This window comes from Oncorhynchus masou, chromosome 27 (assembly GCF_036934945.1).
Source record: "Oncorhynchus masou masou isolate Uvic2021 chromosome 27, UVic_Omas_1.1, whole genome shotgun sequence".
Taxonomy (NCBI): Eukaryota; Metazoa; Chordata; class Actinopteri; order Salmoniformes; family Salmonidae; genus Oncorhynchus; species Oncorhynchus masou.
In genome coordinates this window covers 45,605,354-45,629,233 of record NC_088238.1, presented here as the reverse complement: position 1 = coordinate 45,629,233, position 23,880 = coordinate 45,605,354, and the positions used below count along the sequence as shown (strand labels likewise).

The 23,880-nt window shown below is 42.1% G+C and overlaps 1 protein-coding gene across 1 annotated transcript in view; it reads right to left on the bottom strand.

The window, feature by feature from the left end:
• Positions 1 to 23,880, bottom strand: part of LOC135516279 (dedicator of cytokinesis protein 11-like) — a 104,807-nt gene that overhangs the window by 67,503 nt on the left and 13,424 nt on the right. Inside the window, 10 exon segments of the mRNA XM_064940447.1 lie at positions 108 to 353; positions 1,240 to 1,380; positions 1,872 to 1,955; positions 3,413 to 3,492; positions 11,239 to 11,419; positions 12,718 to 12,852; positions 15,482 to 15,577; positions 18,304 to 18,370; positions 21,774 to 21,856; positions 23,376 to 23,465. Of these exon segments, the coding sequence (XP_064796519.1) occupies positions 108 to 353; positions 1,240 to 1,380; positions 1,872 to 1,955; positions 3,413 to 3,492; positions 11,239 to 11,419; positions 12,718 to 12,852; positions 15,482 to 15,577; positions 18,304 to 18,370; positions 21,774 to 21,856; positions 23,376 to 23,465 (1,203 nt within the window).

Below are 23,880 nucleotides of genomic sequence, written 5' to 3'. Positions count from 1 at the left end.
ACCATCATTTCTACAGATACAAAAGCACGATTTAGTCTGCGTCTGTGTAAACAAACACAACACACAGAATATATTATATAGGTCAGTTAAGGTCACTATGGTCCAACCTGAGTGGGGTATTGCAGCAGAGACTCAGACACCCTTTGTAGAACGGGAAGACCATTCCCTTTCCCTGCATCCCCGTTCACTCCTCCATTCACCCCTCCTCCTCCCTCTGATGTAGGGGAGAGTGGAGAGGTGTCAGTCAGCATCTCTCGTACACAGGGAGGGTTGAGGTCCACGTGGAAGTCCGAAGAGATCTTACAGCTCTTAGACACGTCAAACAGGGCCAAGCTGATGAAGAACGGCTCCACCTGGATAACAGAGAAGAAAGAGCATGCGTATGTGCGTGTTTACAAGGTACGAACAAAAGAGAGTGTGTGTGTGTATATACGTGTGTGTGTGTGTGTGTATACGAGTGTATTTCCACTGTAGACATAAGCATATTAGCTTGAATGATGGCAACCCCACTCCTTCCAGGAACCATAACGCCTATGTGAGTTTGAGTGCAACGACGTCCCTCCATATAAATCTCGGGCCAACCTCCCTTATTCCCCTCCCCAGACCCTATAAATGCTCTAGTGGGAATGTAGTTATTTATCACAGTGTTTTATGTCTACTATAATCCACTCTGAAGGAGAGAGAGAGGGAAGGACTCAGTAGTGTGCTCTATACTGCTGGCCCATGCCAAAGAGGCTCTGCATTCGTCTCACACTCCAAACAGGAAGCTAACTTCCTTCATCAGGGAATCTGAATGTGGATAATGATTTAGGTCTCTATACAGCAATCTGGGCATCTACCTTGAGGTATTTCAAACGTGCAATATAAACACAATGAAAGATATTTTTATTCATGTTTGACCAATTTTTCCATTTCTATTGAACAATTTGTTCAGATGGTTCTAATCGTTGTTTCTTTAGCCATTGATAACTAGAAAGGATAAATGGTTTTGTAATTTGTTGTTGTTGTTGAAATACAAGTTAAGCTGCTATTGTGCAATATTTTAGGAAAAAACATAACTCCCGGAATTTCTAACCATAATTCTTTATACTTAAAAGATCAAAAAGTGATCTGAAAATAAGTTGAATATACAACATAAACACGAATTCTGATGTCGTTTTTGGATCTGTTGTGCCCTGTTGTACGCTACTCCTATAGGACCAACGTTGGAGCAGGAGGATAAGGTGTGTGTGAGCTTACGTTGGTGAGGACCCCATCCCCCCTCTCGTTTGCACAGCCCTGCAGGCTGAAGGTGAGGTCATGGCAGCTGACGGCGATGCGCCGGCCAAAACGCTCCTCAAACGGCTTCACATCAGGCTCTATACCCGAGAAGTCCAACCTCTGGAGAGAGGAGGGGTGAGAGGAGACGTGGGGGAGGGAGGAGGAGAGGAGGATGGGAAAGAGGTGGGAGGAGAGGGGGAGGTTGGAGGGATGGGTGAGGAGAGGAGGGAGGGAAAAGATGGAGAGAGGGGAAGGAGGGAGAGGGGGAAAGGAGAGTGGAGGAGAGAGGTGGGAGAGGAAGAAGGGGAGGAAGAAGGAGGAGGAAGGAGAGGGAGGTCAGGAAGAAAGATGAAGGAGAGAGGAGGGAACAGTGGTTAGCTTCTGGCATCCATCCCCATGGAAACATACAATATGCAAACACAGACATTCTCTAACTGAGAGGTTCACTCGATGCCAGTTGAGCCAGCAGGCCCTGGGACTGCCCAGACAGACAGGGTATATCATGCATCGATACACCTATACACTGCATACTACAAGCCTGATCTAATAGACTTAAACAACATTAACAAACATATTGGGGATGAATAGTGTAAAACACAGACGGTTCTAACCTGTGTTTCAGGGTCCAGGGAGAAAAGCTTTTGTCTCCCCTCGTTCCTGTTCATTTTATTGAGCTGGTCTGTTTCCCTGGCATACTGCAGAGAGAGAACGGAGAAAAACAGACAAAGAACAGCCTCAGGTCACAGTGAGATCTCCATCCTCCCTCTCTCCTCTCACACCATCCAATCCATCCATCTCCAGAGAGAGACAGAAGAGTTAACCAGGAAGAGGAGCGCTGGGACATCTCAGACCAGACAGCTCTCTTTGTTTTCCTTGTGCTGTTCTGGGTTTATAGGCACATTCAAGCAGTTGAGGTGGTCTCTATGGGATAAGCATCATCTTCACTCCAAATGGCAACCTGTTCCCTCTAACGTGCACTACTTTTGCCATGGGCCCATAGGACTCTGGGCAAAGTAGTGCCTAATATAGGGAATAGGGCACCAATAGGGCCGCAGCCATTTTGTTTCTCTAACTGACTAGAAACACATTGCTTATCAATAATCTATCTGCTCAAACCTAAAAAGAGTTCTTCAGCTGTCGTCCAACCCTCCTACATGGAACCCAACATGGTTATACCTGGAACCAAAAGGGGTTCTCTTATGGCGACACCCGAAGAACCCTTTTTTGAATAAAACTTTCCTTTCTCTCCGATCGAAACAGGATACGCTCTGTCTGAATGACCCTATTAAAACCTCTCCACCATGTGGCTAGGATCACTACCATGTGTGTGTGAGGAATATCCACACTGCTAGAATAAAGCATGGCTGCTAATGAGGCCAGAGGTGAAGAGAGCAAGTCAGACTAAAACATACTGCCAACATCCACCAGGCGGAATCAATCAGCAACGGGGTATACACACTACGTCTAAGAGTGGACCACACAGACGGCTACATTATGAATCAGATGCTTAGTAAAACATTTTTAAAAATGAACAGTAGGCCTATTTTATGGGATTCCTCTGCAGTGTGTGATTGATGTTGATAACAGTGACACCACGCCCAAAACCGCGTGTGCCATCTTGGGCAAATTGATTTTGTCCCCCCACACCAAACATGATCACGACACGCAGGTTGAAATATCAAAACAAACTCTGGACCAATTCTATTAATTTGGGGACAGGTCGAAAAGCATTAAACATTTATGGCAATTTAGCTAGCTAGCTTGCAGTTGCTAGCTAATTTTCCTATTTAGCTAGCTAGCTTGCTGTTGCTAGCTAATTTGTTATTTTACCTGAAATGCACAAGGTCCTCTACTCTGACAATTAATCCACACATAAAACAGTCAACCGAATCGTTTCTAATCATCTCTCCTGCTTCCATGCTTCTTTTTCTTCTTTGAACTTTATATGGCGATTGGCAACTAACTTTCATAATAAGATGCATTACCAGATGACCTCAGTTAATTTTTCAATCACCCACGTGGGCACATGTTCCTAAAAACCAATGTGAAGATAGCACGTGGGTATATGCTTCTAAAAACCAATGAGGAGATGGGAGAGGAAGGACTTGCAGTGCATTCTGAGTGTGGTGTGGTCAGCATGTAACAGCATTACCTTGTTGAGTTCAGGTTGAAGGCTCCTCCCCAGACTCTCCAATAGGCTCTCTCCTTTCCCCTGGCTGCTGCTGTCCTCATCTGATTGGACGAGAGAGGAGTCAGTCAAAAAGAGTACTGACCATAGAGCCTCATGTATGATTGGGATGAGTATAACGACATCTGATATTAGAGCACCTTTTCCTTGATATCTGATCCTCCTAGACTTGTGTACTTGCTTTGTGCAGGTCAACATCAGTAAAATGTACATTATTTTCTTTAGGGATGTAGTGGAGTAAAAGTAAAAGTTGTCAAAAAATATAAATAGTAAAGGACAGATACCCCCCAAAAACTACTTAAATTGTACTTAAAAGTATTTTTACTTAAGTACTTTACACCACTGATTCTACTTCATTTTACACTCTTCACCTTTCATGTTGAGTGATGTCCCAATGAGCTTTTCCTACTAAATCTGCTGCGTGTCTGACTCCATTCAGTGTGCTGCAGGGGGAACTGGCGACCAGCCAGGCTAACTGACTCCCACAGCTTTCTGCTGGATTCGCCAAATCTCTCAGAATCTCAGAGGCATATGAGAACTTACTGTACTTGTTTTTAGAGGGACATTTGAGTAGAGAGGGTCTGCCCTTATGAGAAAATGATGGTCCTCAACTGTCAATTGCTCGGAGGCTGTACACACAGGCAAACATGCAGACACACACACGCATGCGCGCAAAAACGCATAGACAGACACGTATGCATGCAAAGGCACTCGTGACCGATTCCAGTGAAGTTTGAAATGGGAACTAAATTCTGGAGGCAGATAAAATGACCGGTGAAAACTAGCAATACAATGCTGCCTTGCTGACCAACTGTTGTGTATCCTCCTGTAATTGATAATTTAGGCTTTTCAGTGTGCGTTTACAGGTTACAGGAAGGTAATTGAACCCCCTAGAGGAGAAGACTGTGTTGAAAGACAGGTGCAACTTTTCTTTGGAAAAAATGGCAGGAGTGGATTAGCTAAATAGTTTTTTACAATCACTTTGGCACTAATTTCAGAACCTTCATGTCACTTTTCAAAACTCTATAGACACAATACGCACAACCGATGATCAAAATGCACATTTTTCAAAACTCTAACACTTCTTCCAATTGCTTGGATACAATACACATAAAGCTAAAATCACCTGTTCAAAATGACACAACTTAACCTCAAAGTACTACCATTTCAAAATTCAATTCACACATTACATCTGAGATGACTGTGTATTCATTTCATTACAATGATCTAACTATCAATTGATACAAATGCTCAAAATTATAAGTAACTGTTTTCGTTTTATGGCAGCTGATGAACAATATTCCATGTTTAGATCATGAAAGTTTCAGGATAACGAGATCCATTGACACCAATTACCGTGGAACATGAACCAATTGGACTACATTATCTATGGATGTAATATTTCATCCTCATTCTTTATCAGACACTGTTTCAATGTCCCATGTACCACTTTTCCAGACCATGTTTTCAGGTTTGACATTACTGTACACTCACCGGCCACTTTATTAGGTACACCTATCGAGTACTGGGTAGGACTCCCATTCGCCTACACAACAGCCTGAATTATTCACGGTGTTGTACGTTAAGAGATGCCCTTCTGCACACAACTGTTTTAAACGGCTGTTATTTGAGCATTTGTGGCTTTTCTGTTAGCTTGAATAAGTCTGGACATTTTCCTCTGACCTCTCTCATTAAAAATGTGTTTTTACCCACAGAACTGCCGCTCACTGAATGCGTTTTTTTTATCGCACCATTCTCTGTAAACTGTAGAGACTGTAGTCAGGGCAGCTGTTTCTGAGATACTGGAACCACCATGTGTGGCACCAACAATCATACCACGGTCAAAATTGCTTAGATTACGCATCTTACCCGTTCTAATGTTTGGTCGAACAACAACTAAAGCTCTCTACTCTATATACTCTATATATTGAGTTGCAGACATCCACATGATTCGCTGTTCGAAGGAGCAGGCTATTTGCGTTAACATGCAGGTGTACCTAATAAAGTGGTCGGTGAGTGTATGTATGCAGGCCCTTGTAATTTCTTTTCCAATACAGCCAACTCATTACTGATGATTGATTTCACATTGTGGTACGAGTATATAGTGAAATGAGTGGTATCCACCTACAACAACATAGTGATAACATTGGAGCTGGCAGGTGATCCAGGTCACAGTAGAGGTCAAGCTGTGGGAGGAAGACGAGGAACACGTGGTGGTCAAAGGAATGGCAGGGGACAAGCACCCCTTCTGAGAGGTGGTCGTGGGCCTCGTTTGAGAGATGTGGGGGAACGTGCTAGAGAACAAGGCCACAGACCAAGACAGCGGCAGAAACTGCAAAGAGTGTCCAATGAAATCCGAGCAATTGTTGTAGACCATGTCGTAAATCATGGCATGACAATGACTGAGGCAGCTACAATGATTCAATCAAACCTCAGAAAATCAACCGTGGCCTCAATCATCAGAACTTTCCGCAATGAGAACCGGTAAGTCTTCAACATGCACTAAACATTAGGCTACTCTCAATTGTCAAATGACTGTACAGTGGTTCGTTATTTAAAAGTTGCAGCGTACTGTAGCACAGCTTGCGTGTTGCCGCAGAATTCTATGGCACATTATTTAAGTGCCAACCACTGGTACCATTAATGCTAGTTAGTTCTAGTTTGACCACCAGAGGGCATCTTTGAGAAGCATTTGATAACCTTCAAAGGTGGCTGTACTAGATAATGTAAAACCTTTTTTTGTAAGAACAGGGTATATGGGACTGATTTTAAGACATTTTGCTTAATTAATTTGCTTAATATCATGGTGTTTCTATTCCAAGAAAAACTAAAAACACTCTGGGTTTCCATTAGGATGGAACGGAAAATATGGCGCTGTAAAACGTGACGGTCGGGAGTAGGCTACAGTACAGGACTATTTAGCTAAAGAATCCCTGTGTCGTGCGTGCATGCGGGAGACCGGAATTCAATTTCCCAATGGGGAGGAAGGAGTATCCTTGTAAATAAGAATTTGTTCATAACTGAATTGACTAGTTAAATAAAGGTTACTCTAAGTGCAGAACATTTCTACACCATAATTGTAATCTAACCAATACCCAAACAGAGATTCAGCCAAAATAAAAAATCTCATAGATTTATCAAGACCAGTCCCCATGCTTGTCTCAGAGCAGCGTGAAACTGAGCTAAAATAGTTGTAGGCTATTGCTTCAAATCGTTCTTTAAATAAATAAGACCTACACCACTTTTAACAGCACATTAATCAACACTAGTGAGACTCATGTCACCTATGGTAGGTCTACAGTATATCGAAAAACATGACATGACATGCCGCCAATAATTACATATAGAGGACTGGAGGATTCTAAATTAAAAACAAAAGCCGACAGGGGTATCTGTTGCAACGCATTTTGCATTGCGATGCGGTGACTTAGACAGCTGCTCCACTGGGGAGGCCCCATCCACAAAGTATCAAAATACAGAGAGGTGTTGGTAAAGTACAGTTGAAGTCGGAAGTTTACATACACCTTAGCTTAATACATTTAAACTCAGCATTTCACAATTCCTGACATTTAATCCTAGTAGAAATTCCCTGTCTTAGGTCAGTTAGGATCACCACTTCAATTTTAAGATTGTGAAATGTCAGAATAATAGTAGAGAGAATTATTTCTTTCAGCTTGTATTTCTTTCATCACATTCCCAGTGGGTCAGAAGTTTACATACACTCAATTAGTATTTGGTAGCATTGCCTTTAAATAGTTTAACTTGGGTCAAACGTTTTGGGTAGCCTTCCACAAGCTTCCCACAATAAGTTGGGTGAATTTTGGCCTATTTCTAATGACAGAGCTGGTGTAACTGAGTCAGGTTTGTAGGCCTCCTTGCTCACACACACTTTTTCAGTTCTGCCTACAAATGTTCTATAGGATTGAGGTCAGGGCTTTGTGATGGCCACTCCAATACCTTAACGTTGTTGTCCTTAAGCCATTTTGCCACAACTTTTGAAGTATGCTTGGGGTCATTGTCCATTTGGAAGACCCATTTGCGACTAAGCTTTAACTTCCTGACTGATGTCTTGAGATGTTGCTCCAATATATCCACATAATTTGTTTCCTGCTGTTTCCTCCAGCATCTTCACAAGGTCCCTTGCTGTTGTTCTGGGACTCATTTGCACTTCTCGCACCAAAGTATGTTCATCTCTAGGAGACAGAACGCATCTCCTTCCTGAGCGTTATGATGGCTGCGTGGTCCCATGGTGTTTAAACTTGCGTACTATTGTTTGTACAGATGAACATGGTACTTTCAGGCGTTTGGAAATTGCTCCCAAGGATGAAACAGACAGCACAAAGTAGATGTCCTAACCGACTTGCCAAAACTATAGTATGTTTACAAGAAATGTGTGGAGTGGTTAAAAAATGAGTGTTAATGACTCCAACCTGAGAGTATGTAAACTTCCGACTTCAACTGTATATTGTCCTGCTCATAGCCCATAATGGCCTATTATAATACTGTACATGGTGTCCAGGTCAGGAAAACCAAAACATTTATTTATTAAAGACTATCAGAAAGAATGTTGGTACTTATTTATTTTGATCCAAAACCATGAATGAGTGAGTCACTCAGCTTTATGTAGGTGCTGCTATATGACTGTGCCATCCTTGATAATATATAATGATATTTTGGAGGTTATTTTGTTTCCTAAAAAATGAAAGTGAGCAATTGTAATCTGAATAAAGGTCAAAATAATATTTGTAAAGGCCATAACATTTATTTTTGTTTAAAGATGGAGATAAATGCTGGGCCAATTGAGCCACCCTACTCCCAACCCCGGCCGTATGTGATACATAATACTTTTTGTGGTATTATTTGTTGTCTTTTATGGTCGATTAAACTGAAATTGCAACCAATCACGGCCGGTTGTGATACAGCCAACCTAACTTCGAAATACATTTGATGAATTCTCCCCCTACTCTTCTTCTATTGTCCAGCTACCTGCTAATAGCCATAATGGCGCTGTACAACGTGACCGTGTGTATTTGAAAGAGTATTTTCCAGTAAGCAACTATTTGTTTACCATTCATTAGACAACTTTGTTCCAATATTTCTGTAATTCAGTGATGTTTATTCTCATAGTAATTCCTTATGGAGCCATAACTAAATAAACATTGGCATTTTGAAAGAGCATTTTTATCATTATTTTATTGACGAAAGCATAAAGATGCCATTGTTAGTTACATTGTTTTAGTTTGAACATGCAGACTGGCACTAAGAACAGCAGGAACGTTTCCCTAGTTAGCACCATTATTAGTGCAATGCCCTTGGAAGTGTTGCTCTGTGCTACCCAGTGGGGTAGCACAGTGCCCCCCTTCCTCCCCCTCCCTTCCCCCCGGGCTAGGTCCGTCCCGTGCCCCCTGCCCTCGTGCCTCACGCGCTTTCAGTGGATACAGCTGGAGAACTATATACAGTATATTGTCCTGCTAATAACAGGGTTAATAATACATCAGTGAGAATATCTAAATTAATAATAATAATTCTAAATTAATAAGAATAATTGCTTTGTTTAAAAAATAACAATATTTTGGAGATAATTTTGTTTTCAAATAATGTAAAATGAGCAAGAAAAAGGCAATTCTTGAACATGGGGTGAGACATTGTTAATAATTTGTAAATAAAGCCAGTTTGTTATTTAGAATAATTTATTTCTGTTTTTAGAGGGAGAGAAACCAAAAACCTACAGTCATCTCATGGGTTGCCCAGTCGAAGCCCAGCACAGGTATTGAACCAGCATCTGTAGCAACACAGCTTGCACTGCTATGTGCAGTGTCCTAGACTGTTGCACCACTCAAGCGCTGTACAACAGGACCGGTCGGGAGTGGGCTACATTACAAAATAATCCTAACAAAATAAGTAATAAAAACCTTAGTGTAACAACAGTTTTAGTTAGTAATACTGAAGTCGTGCACAATTATCAGTTTCTATTTAGGTTTATGTCGCCCATTCATTGTCAGTTAGAGACACAGTAGGACCCAAAAGCATAAACAGTGCTCTAACTCGCCCTTGCGCTGGTCTGGAGCAATGAAGTGGTGACGTAGGGTACCGTACTACATTACAGCAGCATTATCGCAAAACTTTTAGTGGGGCAACCACTGTATACTGCATGCCAACGTGTACCACTGTGTAGGTGATGTGACTAAATGTGTCCTTATTGTAATTTTCCCTGCAGAATTGAGACTAGGCCAAATATGGGAGGCAGAGGCAAAATTCTGACAGACTAACAAGACCGTGGTGTGGTCAATTTGGTTCGGGCCAGAAATTATATTCGCCTTTCGGCAGCACAATTCGGCAGCACATCTTGGACAATGACGACATGTTGAACAATGTGGAAGCCATAAGTTTGCAGGCTATTGCATGCATGCTGAAATGGCACCAGGGGTCTCTAAAACAGCTATACTGTGTGCCTTTAAAAAGAAATGCAGACAGAGTGAAGCAACTGAGGACTGAGTATGTTCAGGTATGTTCAGTTTCAAGATGGCTGTTGTGAAAAATCCCCCCAACATTCTACATCATTGTAATCAGTAATTCTCTTTCCAAGACGTTTTTTTAGAAGGTGATGGAGCTGGATGCTGACGAAAACCATCACAAATTCCTCTTTTTGGATGAGGCAGGCTTCAACCTGGCCAAAACAAGGAGGAGAGGTCAGAATTTCATTGGCCAACGGTCAACAATCCAAGTACCTGGACAACATCACCATGTGTCCGGCTATATTGGAAGATGGTGTGGTGAGATGCCGACCTCGTATTGGATCATATAATGCAGCTCTCCTTGTAACCTTCCTTGATGAGCTAAATCAGGTCTGTAGAGCTGATGGCGTAACCTATGTCATTGTGTGGGATAATGTCAGGTTCCACCATGCTCAAATGGTGCAAGCATGGTTTCAGGCCCATCCACAATTTACCACCCTGTACTTACCCCCATACTCTCCTTTCCTTAACACGATTGGGGATTTTTTCTCCACATGGAGGTGGAAGGAATATGATAGGCGCCTTCTCGAACAAGCCACACTTCTCCAGGCCATGGATGACGCATGCAATGATTCGCCATGCCCGAAGATTCTTCCCAAGATGTTTGGCTAATGAAAACATCCATTGTGATGTGGCTGAGAACCTGTGGCCAAATCCACAAGACAGGGTTGAGGGAAATATAGAAGTACAGTAATCAATCCTTTGGTTTGCTTTTTACAGTAAGCCAGGTGAGGAATACTGCAGTTGACGTTTTACTATAGTTTTTTTCTTTTTTGTAGCTGATTATTTTTGCTTTGATTCAAAGAAACCTATGTTGTGATTTTATTGTATTTCATCAATACATTTCAGATTTTGTTCAATGATTCCACTGTGTCTGTAGTATTCTCTCTACTGGTCCTTTTTACAGTGATGTATTTACGTGTGGCATCATCATGAAACAATTTTGTACTACAATATTTAACGATTGTGCGAACAACTGCACGGTATCTTGTGTGTGGGTGATCTAAATTAATGTTCCTATGGTATTTCATGATAAACTAGTTATTTGAACCAATGATTCTGAAAGTGCAAGGTTCCTTTCAAGATATGAATGGACAGCCTGTGTTACAAGTGATGACCGTTTTGAGTTGTGCGTCTAGAGTTTTGAAAACTGACCACAAGGTTCTGAAATTAGTGCCAAAGTGGTTGTAAAAAACTGTAAGATGTTGAACTGCAGGTCTAGGAGAGTACGGCATACAATGTGTGTGTGTGTTTGTGTGTCCAGTCCATCCTCACCCAGGGCAAAGTCAAGGCCGTCTCCTCCGTTCCTCCTGTCTCCTCCCTCAGTGCTGCTCTGCAGGGCCTGTTTCAGGGTGACCACCCACTCCTCCATCTCCGCCTCGCTGTCCGCAGAAAGGAGGTGGCTGTAGCGCTCCTGCATCTTCAGCTCAAAGCCGTTACGGCGCATCTTAGGACACTGAAGGGGGGGTACAGGGAACAGAGGGTTGGTTGGAGTCATTTAGTAACATAATCTTAAAGTAGTTCCAACCAATCTTAGGGCACCTGGGGTGAAAATATAGACGTTCGGTTGGAGTCATTTAGTCATTGTGGCTCAAAGCTCAAAGCTGTTAAAGTGCATCTTAGGGCGCTGGGGAGGAGAGAAAGAGAGCACATCTGGTTGGATCAGCATATAACCTGATAACACTCGGCTCAATGCTCAAACGTGCTGGTGAGTAGACAGCTAATATTTACATTTCAAGTTTAGCCAACTTGGATCTAATTGCTAGCTAGATAACGAGGCAGAACAGTAGAATTGTTATGAACACAGCCTTCTGTCTGTCTCTAACTGTTTGAACAGCATGCTAGCCTGTCTACTTTGTTCAATCAATACCTTATTTCTCAGAATGAGAACGAGTTGCCAATTCCCTATATTGTGTTTTATGATTATTGCACATTTATAAAACAGACTGGACAGCTAGTATAACAGCCTTTGGTTAAAATGCTGCTAGGTGCCGATTTAGGCATAAATCTTTATTAGCAACTAATCCCACTGGGCACAGACGTAATTTCAACGTGTAGTTTGGTTTACAATTGAAAGTTGTCAACTAACGTAAATTCAATGTGAAATCAACAAAAAATGTCACCATATTGGATTTAGGTTCAAAGTTGGGTGAAAAAAAGATCCAATCCATTTTCCAAGTCGATCCAACGTCATCACATTGAATTCATTGTTGAAATGTCATGGAAACAACGATGATTCAACCAGTTTTTTCCCAGTGGGCTGTTGTGTTAAAAGCCTAATTCTGAGTGTCCTGCTGCCATTTCTGCCTCCAGAGAATGATTACCTAATAATTGTATTAACATAGAATGATCTATTTGATTATCACAGACTTCCCTCCATGGCTGGCAGGAGGAAAGTCTAGCGTCTGGGACAGACAAGACAATATATTTAGATTTGTCTGTCTCCATAAAGCCCAGAGCAGATGGTGTGCCTCTGTAAGCAAATGGTCAATCTATTCCCGGGACACATTAGGAACAAACATTAACCATATACAAAGATATACTGTACTATATTATTCACAACAACCACACGACGTCAATGATTTCCAAGTCAAGGTGAAATAAGAGACCGTATTCAATGAGCATCTTAAAGTAGCTGATCTAAGATCAGTTCCCCCATCCATGTTATCTAAGGAATTGTAATCTAAAAGACCAGACTGATCCTAGATCAGCACTCCTACTCAGAGACTCTTTGTGAATAAGGGCCCAGGTCACCTGAATGACGTCTATACAGGAGTCCAGGTAGATGGATCCTTTGGTGTCCTTGCAGTTCTTCTCATCCTTGTAGGAGTTGAGGATGTAGGAGCCGTCTGGCAGCTGGGACAGGTAGAAATACCTCCTCTTAAACACCTGATAATCAGAAGAAGGGTTTCAATTCAAAATCATCCAATAGCCACGCCGCTTTTATTTCTAAGTGTCCATCTGCTGTACAGTCTAGTGGATGTGTGGGTACAAAGGTAGATAAGGCTGGTGATCAAATGTATTGATGTGGCATTCAAATACAGTTGTAGACACTTTTTTTGATTAGCTGAGACAGGTAAGACCCTATCAAATCCGCGATGCGGAGAACACGGAAGGAATCACGGAATCCAGACATTAAAATGGAATTGAACAATATTCAAAAATGCATTTATTTTATTCTAAAATTAATTAGCTCAGGATTATTATAAAACAGCTCCCGGGTTATCATAAGACATGAACAAAATGCATCACTGATTCTTATTTGCCTTCTTTATTCATTTCTGAAGAGGCAACGCAGGAATGGCCCTGTCCGTGTGTGCGTGTTTGTTTGTCTACCACTTTGTGTAGCCCTTAGCGCTGATGCTAATGATAACCGTCTTATGGAAGATGGAAAGGCTTTTCCCCCAAAAAAATCGAAATGAAAATGTTAACGACAAAGTTGCCTATGCCTACCTGCATAATGATATTAGGATTATTTGGTGATTTGTGATTAGCAAACTCTACAATCAGAAACAGAGCTAAGCAAACACGTCTCTTGCTGGTGCACACCTGAATTAAAGGTTATGTACACCCCAAAATAAAAATACTACTTGATATTTCCAAGTCCTCAAGTGGTCTCCTGATGGGATTTAAGCATTGTTATGGATTTAGAACATCCAATTGTGTTGTTTTTATATTTAAAAAAATGATTTTGAGAACAAAAACCTGAAAGAAATGGGAAAAAACTGAAACCTGGGAAAATAAAATGGAAAAAACGGAATATGTATATATGACTGATTTTATAGGGCCCTAATCAGGTATGTTAGTGCTGAACAAAAGCCTGCACAGTGTTTTTGTGGTACATGATCTACGTCATTTATTGTACATCTACAGTGCATTCGGAAAGAATTCAGACCCCTTGACTTTTCCCACATTTTATTTCGCTACAGCCTTATTCTAAAATGGATTTAAAAAATGTTTTCCCCATAATGACAAAGCAAGACAGGTGTTTAGACATTTTTGAAAATAAAAAATATCACATTTACATAAGTATTCAGACCCTTTGCAGCATTTTTGGCAGCCATTACAGCCTTGAGTCTTCCTGGGTGTGACGCTACAAGCTTGGCACACTTGTATTAGGGGTGTTTCTCCCATCCCTCTCTGCAAATCCTCTCAAGCTTTGTCAGGTTGGATGGGGAGGAACGCTGCACAACTATTTTCAGGTCTCTCCAGAGATGTTCAATCGGATTCAAGTCCGGGCTCTGGCTGGGCCACTCAAGGACATTCGGAGACTTGTCCCAAAGCCACTCCTGCGTTGTCTTGGCTGTGTGCTTAGGGTCATTGTCCTGATGAAAGGTGATCCTTCGCCCCAGTTTGAGGACACTCTGGAGAAGATTTTCATCAAGGATCTCTCTGATCTTTGCTCTGTTCATCTTTTTCTAGATACTGCTAGTCTCCCAGTCCCTGCCGCTGAAAAACACCCCCACAGCATGATGCTACCATCACCATGCTTCACCATAGGGATGGTGCCAAAGAGTTCAGTCTTGGTTTCATCAGACCAGAGAATCTTGTTTCTCATGGTCTGAGAGTCCTTTAGGTGCCTTTTGGCAAACTCCAAGCGGGCTGTCATGTGCCTTTTACTGAGGAGTGTCTTCCGGCCACTCTACCATAAAGGCCTGATTGGTGGAGTGCTGCAGAGATGATTGTCCTTCTGGAAGGTTCTCCCATCTCCACAGAGGAACACTGTCAGAGTGACCATCAGGTTCTTGGTCACCTCCCTGACCAAGGCCCCTCTCCCCCGATTGCTCAGTTTGGCCGGGCGGCCAGCTCTAGGAAGTCTGGGTTGTTCCAAACTAATTTAATTTAAGAATGATGGAGGCCACTTTGTTCTTGGGGACCTTCAATGCTGCAGAAATGTTTTGGTACCCTTCCCTAGATCTGTTCCTCGACACAATGCTGTATTTGAGCTCTAAGGACAATTCCTTCGACCTCATGGCTTGGCTCTGACATGCACTGTCAACTGTGGGGAATTATATAGACAGGCGTTTGCCTTTCCAAATAATTTAGTTATGACATTTGTGTTTCTTTACGTAATATGTAATTGTTGTACTGTATGTCTGTCTATAGTACTGTTCAATATTGTGTTAGTGTATATAAGTCGTTTTGTCTGAAACTTTGTTCCCCCTGATGCCTGCTGCTGTTGCACCAGGTCTCTCTTGAAAAATAGATTTTATCTCAATGACAAACACCTGTATAGGTTAAATAAAGGTTACATTTTTAAAAATCATAAAAATATCCAATCAATTGAATTCGCCATAGGTGGACTCCAATCAAGTTGTAGCAACATCTCAAGGATGAACAATAGAAACAGGATGCACCTGAGCTCAATTTCAAGTCTCATAACAAAGGGTCGGAATAAAAAAATAAAAAAATCATAAATTTAAGAATAAGACTGTAACGTAGTCAAGGGGTCTGAGTACTTTCTGAATGCACTCTATAGCCAGTAGACAAGGATGGTGGGTGAACTGTTCTGACTCACCCTCATGGAGACAGACAGGCTGCTGTTGATGTTGGCTTTCTGCAGCCAGCCCTGCTTCATGATACCCCCTCTCTGAGAGCACAGAGAGGACGAGTCCTGGTGACACACACACACACACACACACACACACAAAGGAAGGAGAGTTCGTATTGATAATGGGTATGGATATACAATCAATAGGCTAATCAATGCACATCACACACACCCACAGACAAACACACAGATACATGTTTGCACAGATACACAGACAAACAAACACCCATGCAATCACACAAACAGAAATAATAACCACACATTCACAAACAAAATAACTTTTGTCACTGAGTCTAACACACACACACACAATGTGCAGAGACATTCATAATTCATACAGAAAGAGATGGAGAGAATTTCTCTGCTTCCCATGAATGGGTCGGAGTCATTTCACCCATTTAACCACAATCATCACTTCACCAACTCAACTAATTTGCAGTGAAAATCTCCATGAGACCATTTATCCCAACACTAACATCCATAACAAGCACATTGCCAATCAAAGGACAGACACTTACACACATAGTAAATATGTTTCCCAATCGAATACCTAATCCTTTTACTGCTGTTGGGATATACAGAGACATGCCATACTGTAGCTAACACACACACACACACACACACACACACACACACACACACACACACACACACACACACACACACACACACACACACACACACACACACACACACACACACAGCTCAGTTAACAAATTGAGAAGTGCCACTATCCTTTGCGCTCGTCCGATCGTAAGTACGCCTCTCTCTCGCTCTCTCCTCGCTCTCTCCTCTGTCCTCCCGCAACACACCCACCCTTCCCTTGCTCTGAGTGGCGTTCTGAGAACCCCCTTCATTCCTCTATCCACCCCTTTGCTCTATCAATCCCACATGAAAAAATATTCCAGTTTACTATAGAATACTCCTGTACTTACTATATAATTATGTGGTAAACTGTAGAATACTATACTACACACTGTAGTATCCCTCTGCCATGTGTAATTCTTACTATATCATTTTGTAGTATACAGTAGAATACTATAGTAAATACTGCAGTATGCTACAGACTGCAAAAACACTACAGTAATTACTACAATAATGTCTCCAAAAACACTATAGTCCACAAAACATTACAGTAATTACAATAGTATATTATACTACAGTTTTAATTTGCATATACCCATATATCCTCCCCCATATCCCAATTTGTGCCACCCATGTGAGAAACCTAAATGTCACATACAGACTACATATTGTCCCCCCCCCCCCCCCCCACCACACACACACACACACACACATTTGTATGCTGCTGCTACTCTCTGTTTATTATCCATGCATAGTCAGTTTACCTCTACCTACATGTATTACCTCAATTACCTCAACTAACCTATGCCCCTGCATATTGGCTCTGTACCGGTGCCCCCTGTATATAGCTGCTCCGTAATTATTTGTTATTTTTCTATTTTTGTTCTTTATTTTCATTATTATTATGTTTTTACTTCAGTTTATTTGAGTACTTTCTTAACACCTATTTTTCTTAAAACTGCATTGTTGGGCTTTCACTGTATGGTCTACTACACCTGTTGTATTCGGCGCATGTGCCAAAACTATTTGATTTGATACACTATTAATTACTGCTCTCTCCCTCGGAGACAAGATGTCTGGGGTGTAGCAATAAAGGACATTGTAAGTCATGTAACATTAGCAAGCCTCTTTTTGTGCTGCCTGGATTGATAGATAGCCTCTGCTCTGCTCTCTTTCTCCCTCTCGCTTTAGTACTTTGGTGTATTTAAAATGGCAGCCTATTTCCCTGTATAGTGCACTACATTTGGGCCCAGGACCCATAGGGCTCTGGTAAAAGGTAGTGCACTATATAGGGAATAGGGTTCCATTGTAGCCGCAGCCCTGGAGTTATTCAGTGATAGCCTCTGCTGTCTGCTTTGTGCTCTCAGCAATATGTCTGGCAGCTGTTTATTTTCCTTCAATCGTTCAATTACAACCCTTTTCAATGTGAAGTTTATCCACATCCGGGCAGGCCGATGAGGGAGGGGGAAGTCGATGAGAACTATTTTTAGAAAAGTAGAGCTCTGGTTTCACTGCTAAAGAGGAGTGATGAGGACAGCTACTGGCTGTACTGGTTGACTGCAGTAGCCTGGTCCCAAATCTGTTTGTGCTGTCTTGCCTACTCCTAATGTGACAATGACCATAGGCATAGACAAGATAGCACAAACACATCTGGAAACAGGCTGTGGCTGTAGACCCTACTGAGTACAGCTGCAAATGCTCTCCCGCCACAAAACCACATCATAGTGGCACAGTGGCGGTTAGGGTTTCTGGATGTAAGCTACAATATCTCTATTGAATTACTGTTATTTGATGCATTGTATTGTATTGTTAGCATCTTTTCTAAAACGCCTTGGGGGGGATGCAGCAATGTGTTGATGTTATGCTCAAAGTCAAAAGTTTTTTTTAAGTATGACCACCACCAAGCCAACAAGGCCTAGAGGACGTGAGTGAACTGGCCACACAAAATACCCTTGAGCATACCAGACCACTCAACATCGTCTGATAATCAATGTCTCTCTCTCTCTCGCACACACATGTACGTAGGCACGTGCGCACACACACACACACACACACACACACACACACACACACACACACACACACACACACACACACACACACACACACACACACACACACACACACACACACACACACACACACACACACACACACACACACACACACAGGTCCATCACCCCCAGGCCTAACATTCCACTCACCTCATCTTTTGCGTCTTCATCGATCTCAAACACGTGAGCCGGCAGCTTGTCCATCTTCAGGCCTTTACTGTGAAAACACATGTCGTGTCAGAGAGAGGGTTGTTGTGTGACAGGGAGGGTTGTTGTGTGACAGGGAGGGTTGTTGTGTGAGAGAGAGGGTTGTTGTGTAGAGAGGGTTGTTGTGTGACAGGGAGGGTTGTTGTGTGAGAGTGAGGGTTGTTGTGTAGAGAGGGTTGTTGTGTGAGAGAGAGGGTTGTTGTGTGAGAGGGAGGGTTGTTGTGTGAGAGAGAGGGTTGTTGTGTAGACGGTTGTTGTGTGAGAGAGAGGGTTGTTGTGTGAGAGAGAAGGTTGTTGTGTGAAAGAGAGGGTTGTTGTGTGAGAGAGAGGGTTGTTGTGTAGAGAGGGTTGTTGTGTGAGAGAGATGGTTGTTGTGTGAGAGAGATGGTTGTTGTGTGAGAGAGATGGTTGTTGTGTGAGAGAGTGTTGTTGTGTGAGACAAGGTTGTTGTGTGAAAGAGAGGGTTGTTGTGTGAGAGAGATGGTTGTTGTGTGAGAGAGATGGTTGTTGTGTGAGAGAGATGGTTGTTGTGTGAGAGAGAAGGTTGTTGTGTGAGAGAGAAGGTTGTTGTGTGTGAGAGAGAGTTGTTGTGTGAGAGAGAGTTGTTGTGTGAGAGAGAGGGTTGTTGTGTGAGAGAAGGTTGTTGTGTGAGAGAGATGGTTGTTGTGTGAGAGGGAGGGTTGTTGTGTGAGAGAGAGGGTTGTTGTGTAGAGAGGGTTGTTGTGTGAGAGAGATGGTTGTTGTGTGAGAGAGAGGGTTGTTGTGTGAGAGAGAGGGTTGTTGTGTGAGAAAGAGGGTTGTTGTGTGAGAAAGAGGGTTGTTGTGTGAGAGAGAGGGTTGTTGTGTGAGAGGGAGGGTTGTTGTGTGAGAGGGAGGGTTGTTGTGTGAGAGAGAGGGTTGTTGTGTAGACGGTTGTTGTGTGAGAGATGGTTGTTGTGTGAGAGAGAGGGTTGTTGTGTGGAGAGGGTTGTTGTGTGACAGGGAGGGTTGTTGTGTGAGAGTGAGGGTTGTTGTGTAGAGAGGGTTGTTGTGTGAGAGAGAGGGTTGTTGTGTGAGAGAGATGGTTGTTGTGTGAGAGAGATGGTTGTTGTGTGAGAGAGAGGGTTGTTGTGTGAGAGAAGGTTGTTGTGTGAAAGAGAGGGTTGTTGTGTGAGAGAGATGGTTGTTGTGTGAGAGAGAGGGTTGTTGTGTGAGAGAGAGGGTTGTTGTGTGAGAGAGAAGGTTGTTGTGTGTGAGAGAGAGTTGTTGTGTGAGAGAGATGGTTGTTGTGTGAGAGAGAGGGTTGTTGTGTGAGAAAGAGGGTTGTTGTGTGAGAAAGAGGGTTGTTGTGTGAGAGAGAGGGTTGTTGTGTGAGAGGGAGGGTTGTTGTGTGAGAGGGAGGGTTGTTGTGTGAGAGAGAGGGTTGTTGTGTAGACGGTTGTTGTGTGAGAGATGGTTGTTGTGTGAGAGAGAGGGTTGTTGTGTGAGAGAGAATGTTGTTGTGTGAGAGAGAGGGTTGTTGTGTGAGAGAGAGGGTTGTTGTGTAGAGAGGGTTGTTGTGTGAGAGAGATGGTTGTTGTGTGAGAGAGAGGGTTGTTGTGTAGAGAGGGTTGTTGTGTGAGAGGGAGGGTTGTTGTGTGAGAGGGATGGTTGTTGTGTGAGAGAGAGGGTTGTTGTGTGAGAGAGAAGGTTGTTGTGTGAAAGAGAGGGTTGTTGTGTGAGAGAGAGGGTTGTTGTGTGAGAGGGAGGGTTGTTGTGTGAGAGGGAGGGTTGTTGTGTGAGAGAGAGGGTTGTTGTGTGAGAGAGAGGGTTGTTGTGTAGAGAGGGTTGTTGTGTAGAGAGAGATGGTTGTTGTGTGAGAGAGAGGGTGTTGTGTGAGAGAGAGGGTTGTTGTGTGAGAGAGAGGGTTGTTTTGTGAGAGAGATGGTTGTTGTGTGAGAGAGATGGTTGTTGTGTGAGAGAGAGGGTTGTTGTGTGAGAGAGAGGGTTGTTGTGTGAAGAACTATATACTCAATACATCAACTCCTTTCTACTGTATCTTGGTTCTGGTCGTTTCAATAGTGTGTCTTTGTACAGTATCAAAAGGTAGGCTATAACCTCAATGGATCAAAAACTAGGCTATATCAATGGATCAAAAGCTAGGCTGTATCCTCAATGGATCAAAAGCTAAGCTGTATCCTCAATGGATCAAAAGCTAGGCTGTATCCTCAATGGATCAAAAGCTTGTCTGTATCCTCAATGGATCAAAAGCTAGGCTGTATCCTCAATTGATCAAAAGCTAAGCTGTATCCTCAATTGATCAAAAGCTAGGCTGTATCCTCAATGGATCAAAAGCTAGGCTGTATCCTCAATGGATCAAAAGCTAGGCTGTATCCTCAATGGATCAAAAGCTTGTCTGTATCCTCAATGGATCAAAAGCTAGGCTGTATCCTCAATGGATCAAAAGCTTGGCTGTATCCTCAATGGATCAAAAGCTAGGCTGTATCCTCAATGGATCAAAAGCTTGTCTGTATCCTCAATGGATCAAAAGCTGGCTGTATCCTCAATGGATCAAAAGCAGTGTATCCTCAATGGATCAAAAGCTAGGCTGTATCCTCAATGGATCAAAAGCTTGTCTGTATCCTCAATGGATCAAAAGCTAGGCTGTATCCTCAATGGATCAAAAGCTAAGCTGTATCCTCAATTGATCAAAAGCTAGGCTGTATCCTCAATGGATCAAAAGCTAGGCTGTATCCTCAATGGATCAAAAGCTAGGCTGTATCCTCAATTGATCAAAAGCTTGTCTGTATCCTCAATGGATCAAAAGCTAGGCTGTATCCTCAATGGATCAAAAGCTTGGCTGTATCCTCAATGGATCAAAAGCTAGGCTGTATCCTCAATGGATCAAAAGCTAGGCTGTATACTCAATGGATCAAAAGCTAAGCTGTATCCTCAATGGATCAAAAGCTAAGCTGTATCCTCAATGGATCAAAAGCTAGGTTGTATCCTCAATGGATCAAAAGCTTGGCTGTATCCTCAATGGATCAAAAGCTAGGCTGTATCCTCAATGGATCAAAAGCTAGGCTGTATCCTCAATGGATCAAAAGCTAGGATGTATCCTCAATGGATCAAAAGCTAGGCTATATCCTCAATGGATCAAACGCTAGGCTATATCCTCAATGGATCAATAGCTAGTCTAAATCCTTAATGGATCAAAAGCTAGCCTATATCTTCAATGGATCAACAGCTAGGCTATATCCTCAATAGATCAACAGCTAGTCTAAATCCTCAATGGATCAATAGCTAGTCTATATCGTCAATACATCTACGCCTTGCTTCTTACCTACAATCTGGTCATTTCTATGCTGTTTCTTTCTATCAATGGCTTTTCTTTTCCAGATTTATAGCACCTTGGAAGCATGCGTGTATCAATAGCTTTTCTATTCTAGACTTACGTTGGGAGCATGCGGAAATCTCCCGAGTACGCTTCATATTTGTAGTTGATGACATGCCAGTCCGTGTTGTAAGTCTTGATGCACTGCCAAACAGGTCAACATTAGAGCTCAATTAGTAACATTACAACACCAGGGGACCAGGGTAATAAAGAGTTCACAGTTCACATCATGCCAGAAAAGTGTCACTGTATGTCAAGTTTAGAGGTTGACCGGCATGGCCGATTAATTAGGGCCGATTTCAAGTTTTCATAACAATCGGTAATCTGCATTTTTGGACGCCGATTATGGACAATTACATTGCACTCCACGAGGAGACTGCGTGGCAGGCTGAACACCTGTTACCCGAGTGCAGCAAGGAGCCAAGGTAAGTTGCTAGCTAGCATTAAACTTACCTTATAAAAAACACTCAATCTTAACATATTCACGAGTTAACTGCACATGGTTGATGATATTACTAGTTTATCTGGCTTGTCCAGCGTTGCATATAATCAATGCGGTGCCTGTTAATTTATCATCGAATCATAGCCTACTTTGCCAAACGGGCGATGACTTAACAAGCGCATTTGTGAAAAAAACACTGTCTTTGCAATGTTACAATATTTAGACTTAGGGATGCCACGCATTCGATAAGATAGGGAACAGTTCCGTATTTCACTGAAAGAATAAAAGTTTTGTTTTCGAAATTATAGTTTCCAGATTTTACCATATTAATGACCTAAGGCTCATATTTCTGTGTGTTTATTATATTAAAATTAAGTCTTCTATTTGATATTTGATAGAGCAGTCTGACTGAGCGGTGGTAGGCAGCAGCAGGCAGGCTCGCAAGCATTCATTCAAAACAGCAGTTTCCTGCGTTTGTCAGCAGCTCTTCACTGTGCTTCAAGCATTGCGCAGTTTATGACTTCAAGCCTATCAACTCCCGAGATTAGGCTGGCAATACTATAATGCCTATAAGAACATCCAATAGTCAAAGGTATATGAAATACTAATGGTATAGAGAGAAATAGTCCTATAATTCCTATAATAACTACAACCTAAAACTTATTAACTGGGAATATTGAAGACTCATGTTAAAAGGAACCACCAGCTTTCATATGTTCTCATGTTCTGAGCAAGGAACTTAAACGTTAGCTTTTTTACATGGCACATATTGCACTTTCTTCTCCAACACTGAGTTTTTGCATTATTTAAACCAAATTGAACATGTTTCATTATTTATTTGAGACTAAATTGATTTTATTGATGTATTATATTAAGTTAAAATAAAAGTTTTAATTCAGTATTGTTGTAATTGTCATTATTATAAATATATATATAAAAATGTATTAATCGGTATCTGCTTTTTTTGGTCCTCCAATAATCGGTATCAGCGTTGAAAAATAATAATCGGTCGACCTCTAGTCAAGTTGTCAAGTTTTTGCTTTAGGTATGGTGATCGCTGAGTAACAGTTAACAGGTCAACATCTCTTGATTGGGACCAACCAGTAGTTTGTTTCTGGTCAGGCCTCGAAGTTCCTATTGATTCCTATTACGATATAGCCTTGTCAAGTTTTGTCTACAGGCATTTTTTTGTTGTGTACTAGGGTCGACTGAATTGAGTACCTCTTTGGCAAACAGGCTCTTGGCGTCCCTCTCTGCATGCTGGGGCACGGAGGGAACCACGGTCCTCCTCTGACGAGAGATCTGAGACTCCTACACAGAGAGGGAGAAAGGGCGGGGTTGGAAAGAGATGAGGGTGCACAGTCGTTTAGGCTTTTACTGCTTTGTGTCTCCTGATCAGAACCACGTGTGTTTGAATAATGTGCATTTGAAAGAGTCCCAATAATCTGTCAGTGATTGAGTTAAACTGCACTGGCTGGGTCGATTGGTTTTGACTAATACAAGGCTGTGATCTGGTGAATAATGGGAAAAGACACTTTTTCGTAGAAACAGAAATCTATAAGAACGCCCCCTGGGTCAATTCTCACAGAATTTGCTGATCTTGGTATAAAATAAACCACTGTTCCTGCAGTATTTTCTGGTATTCATATTATATGCTACTGCGGGGATATATGTCGCAATGCTTTCCCTAGCTACCGTACAAAATGTGTGCCTGGTTATCCAGTGT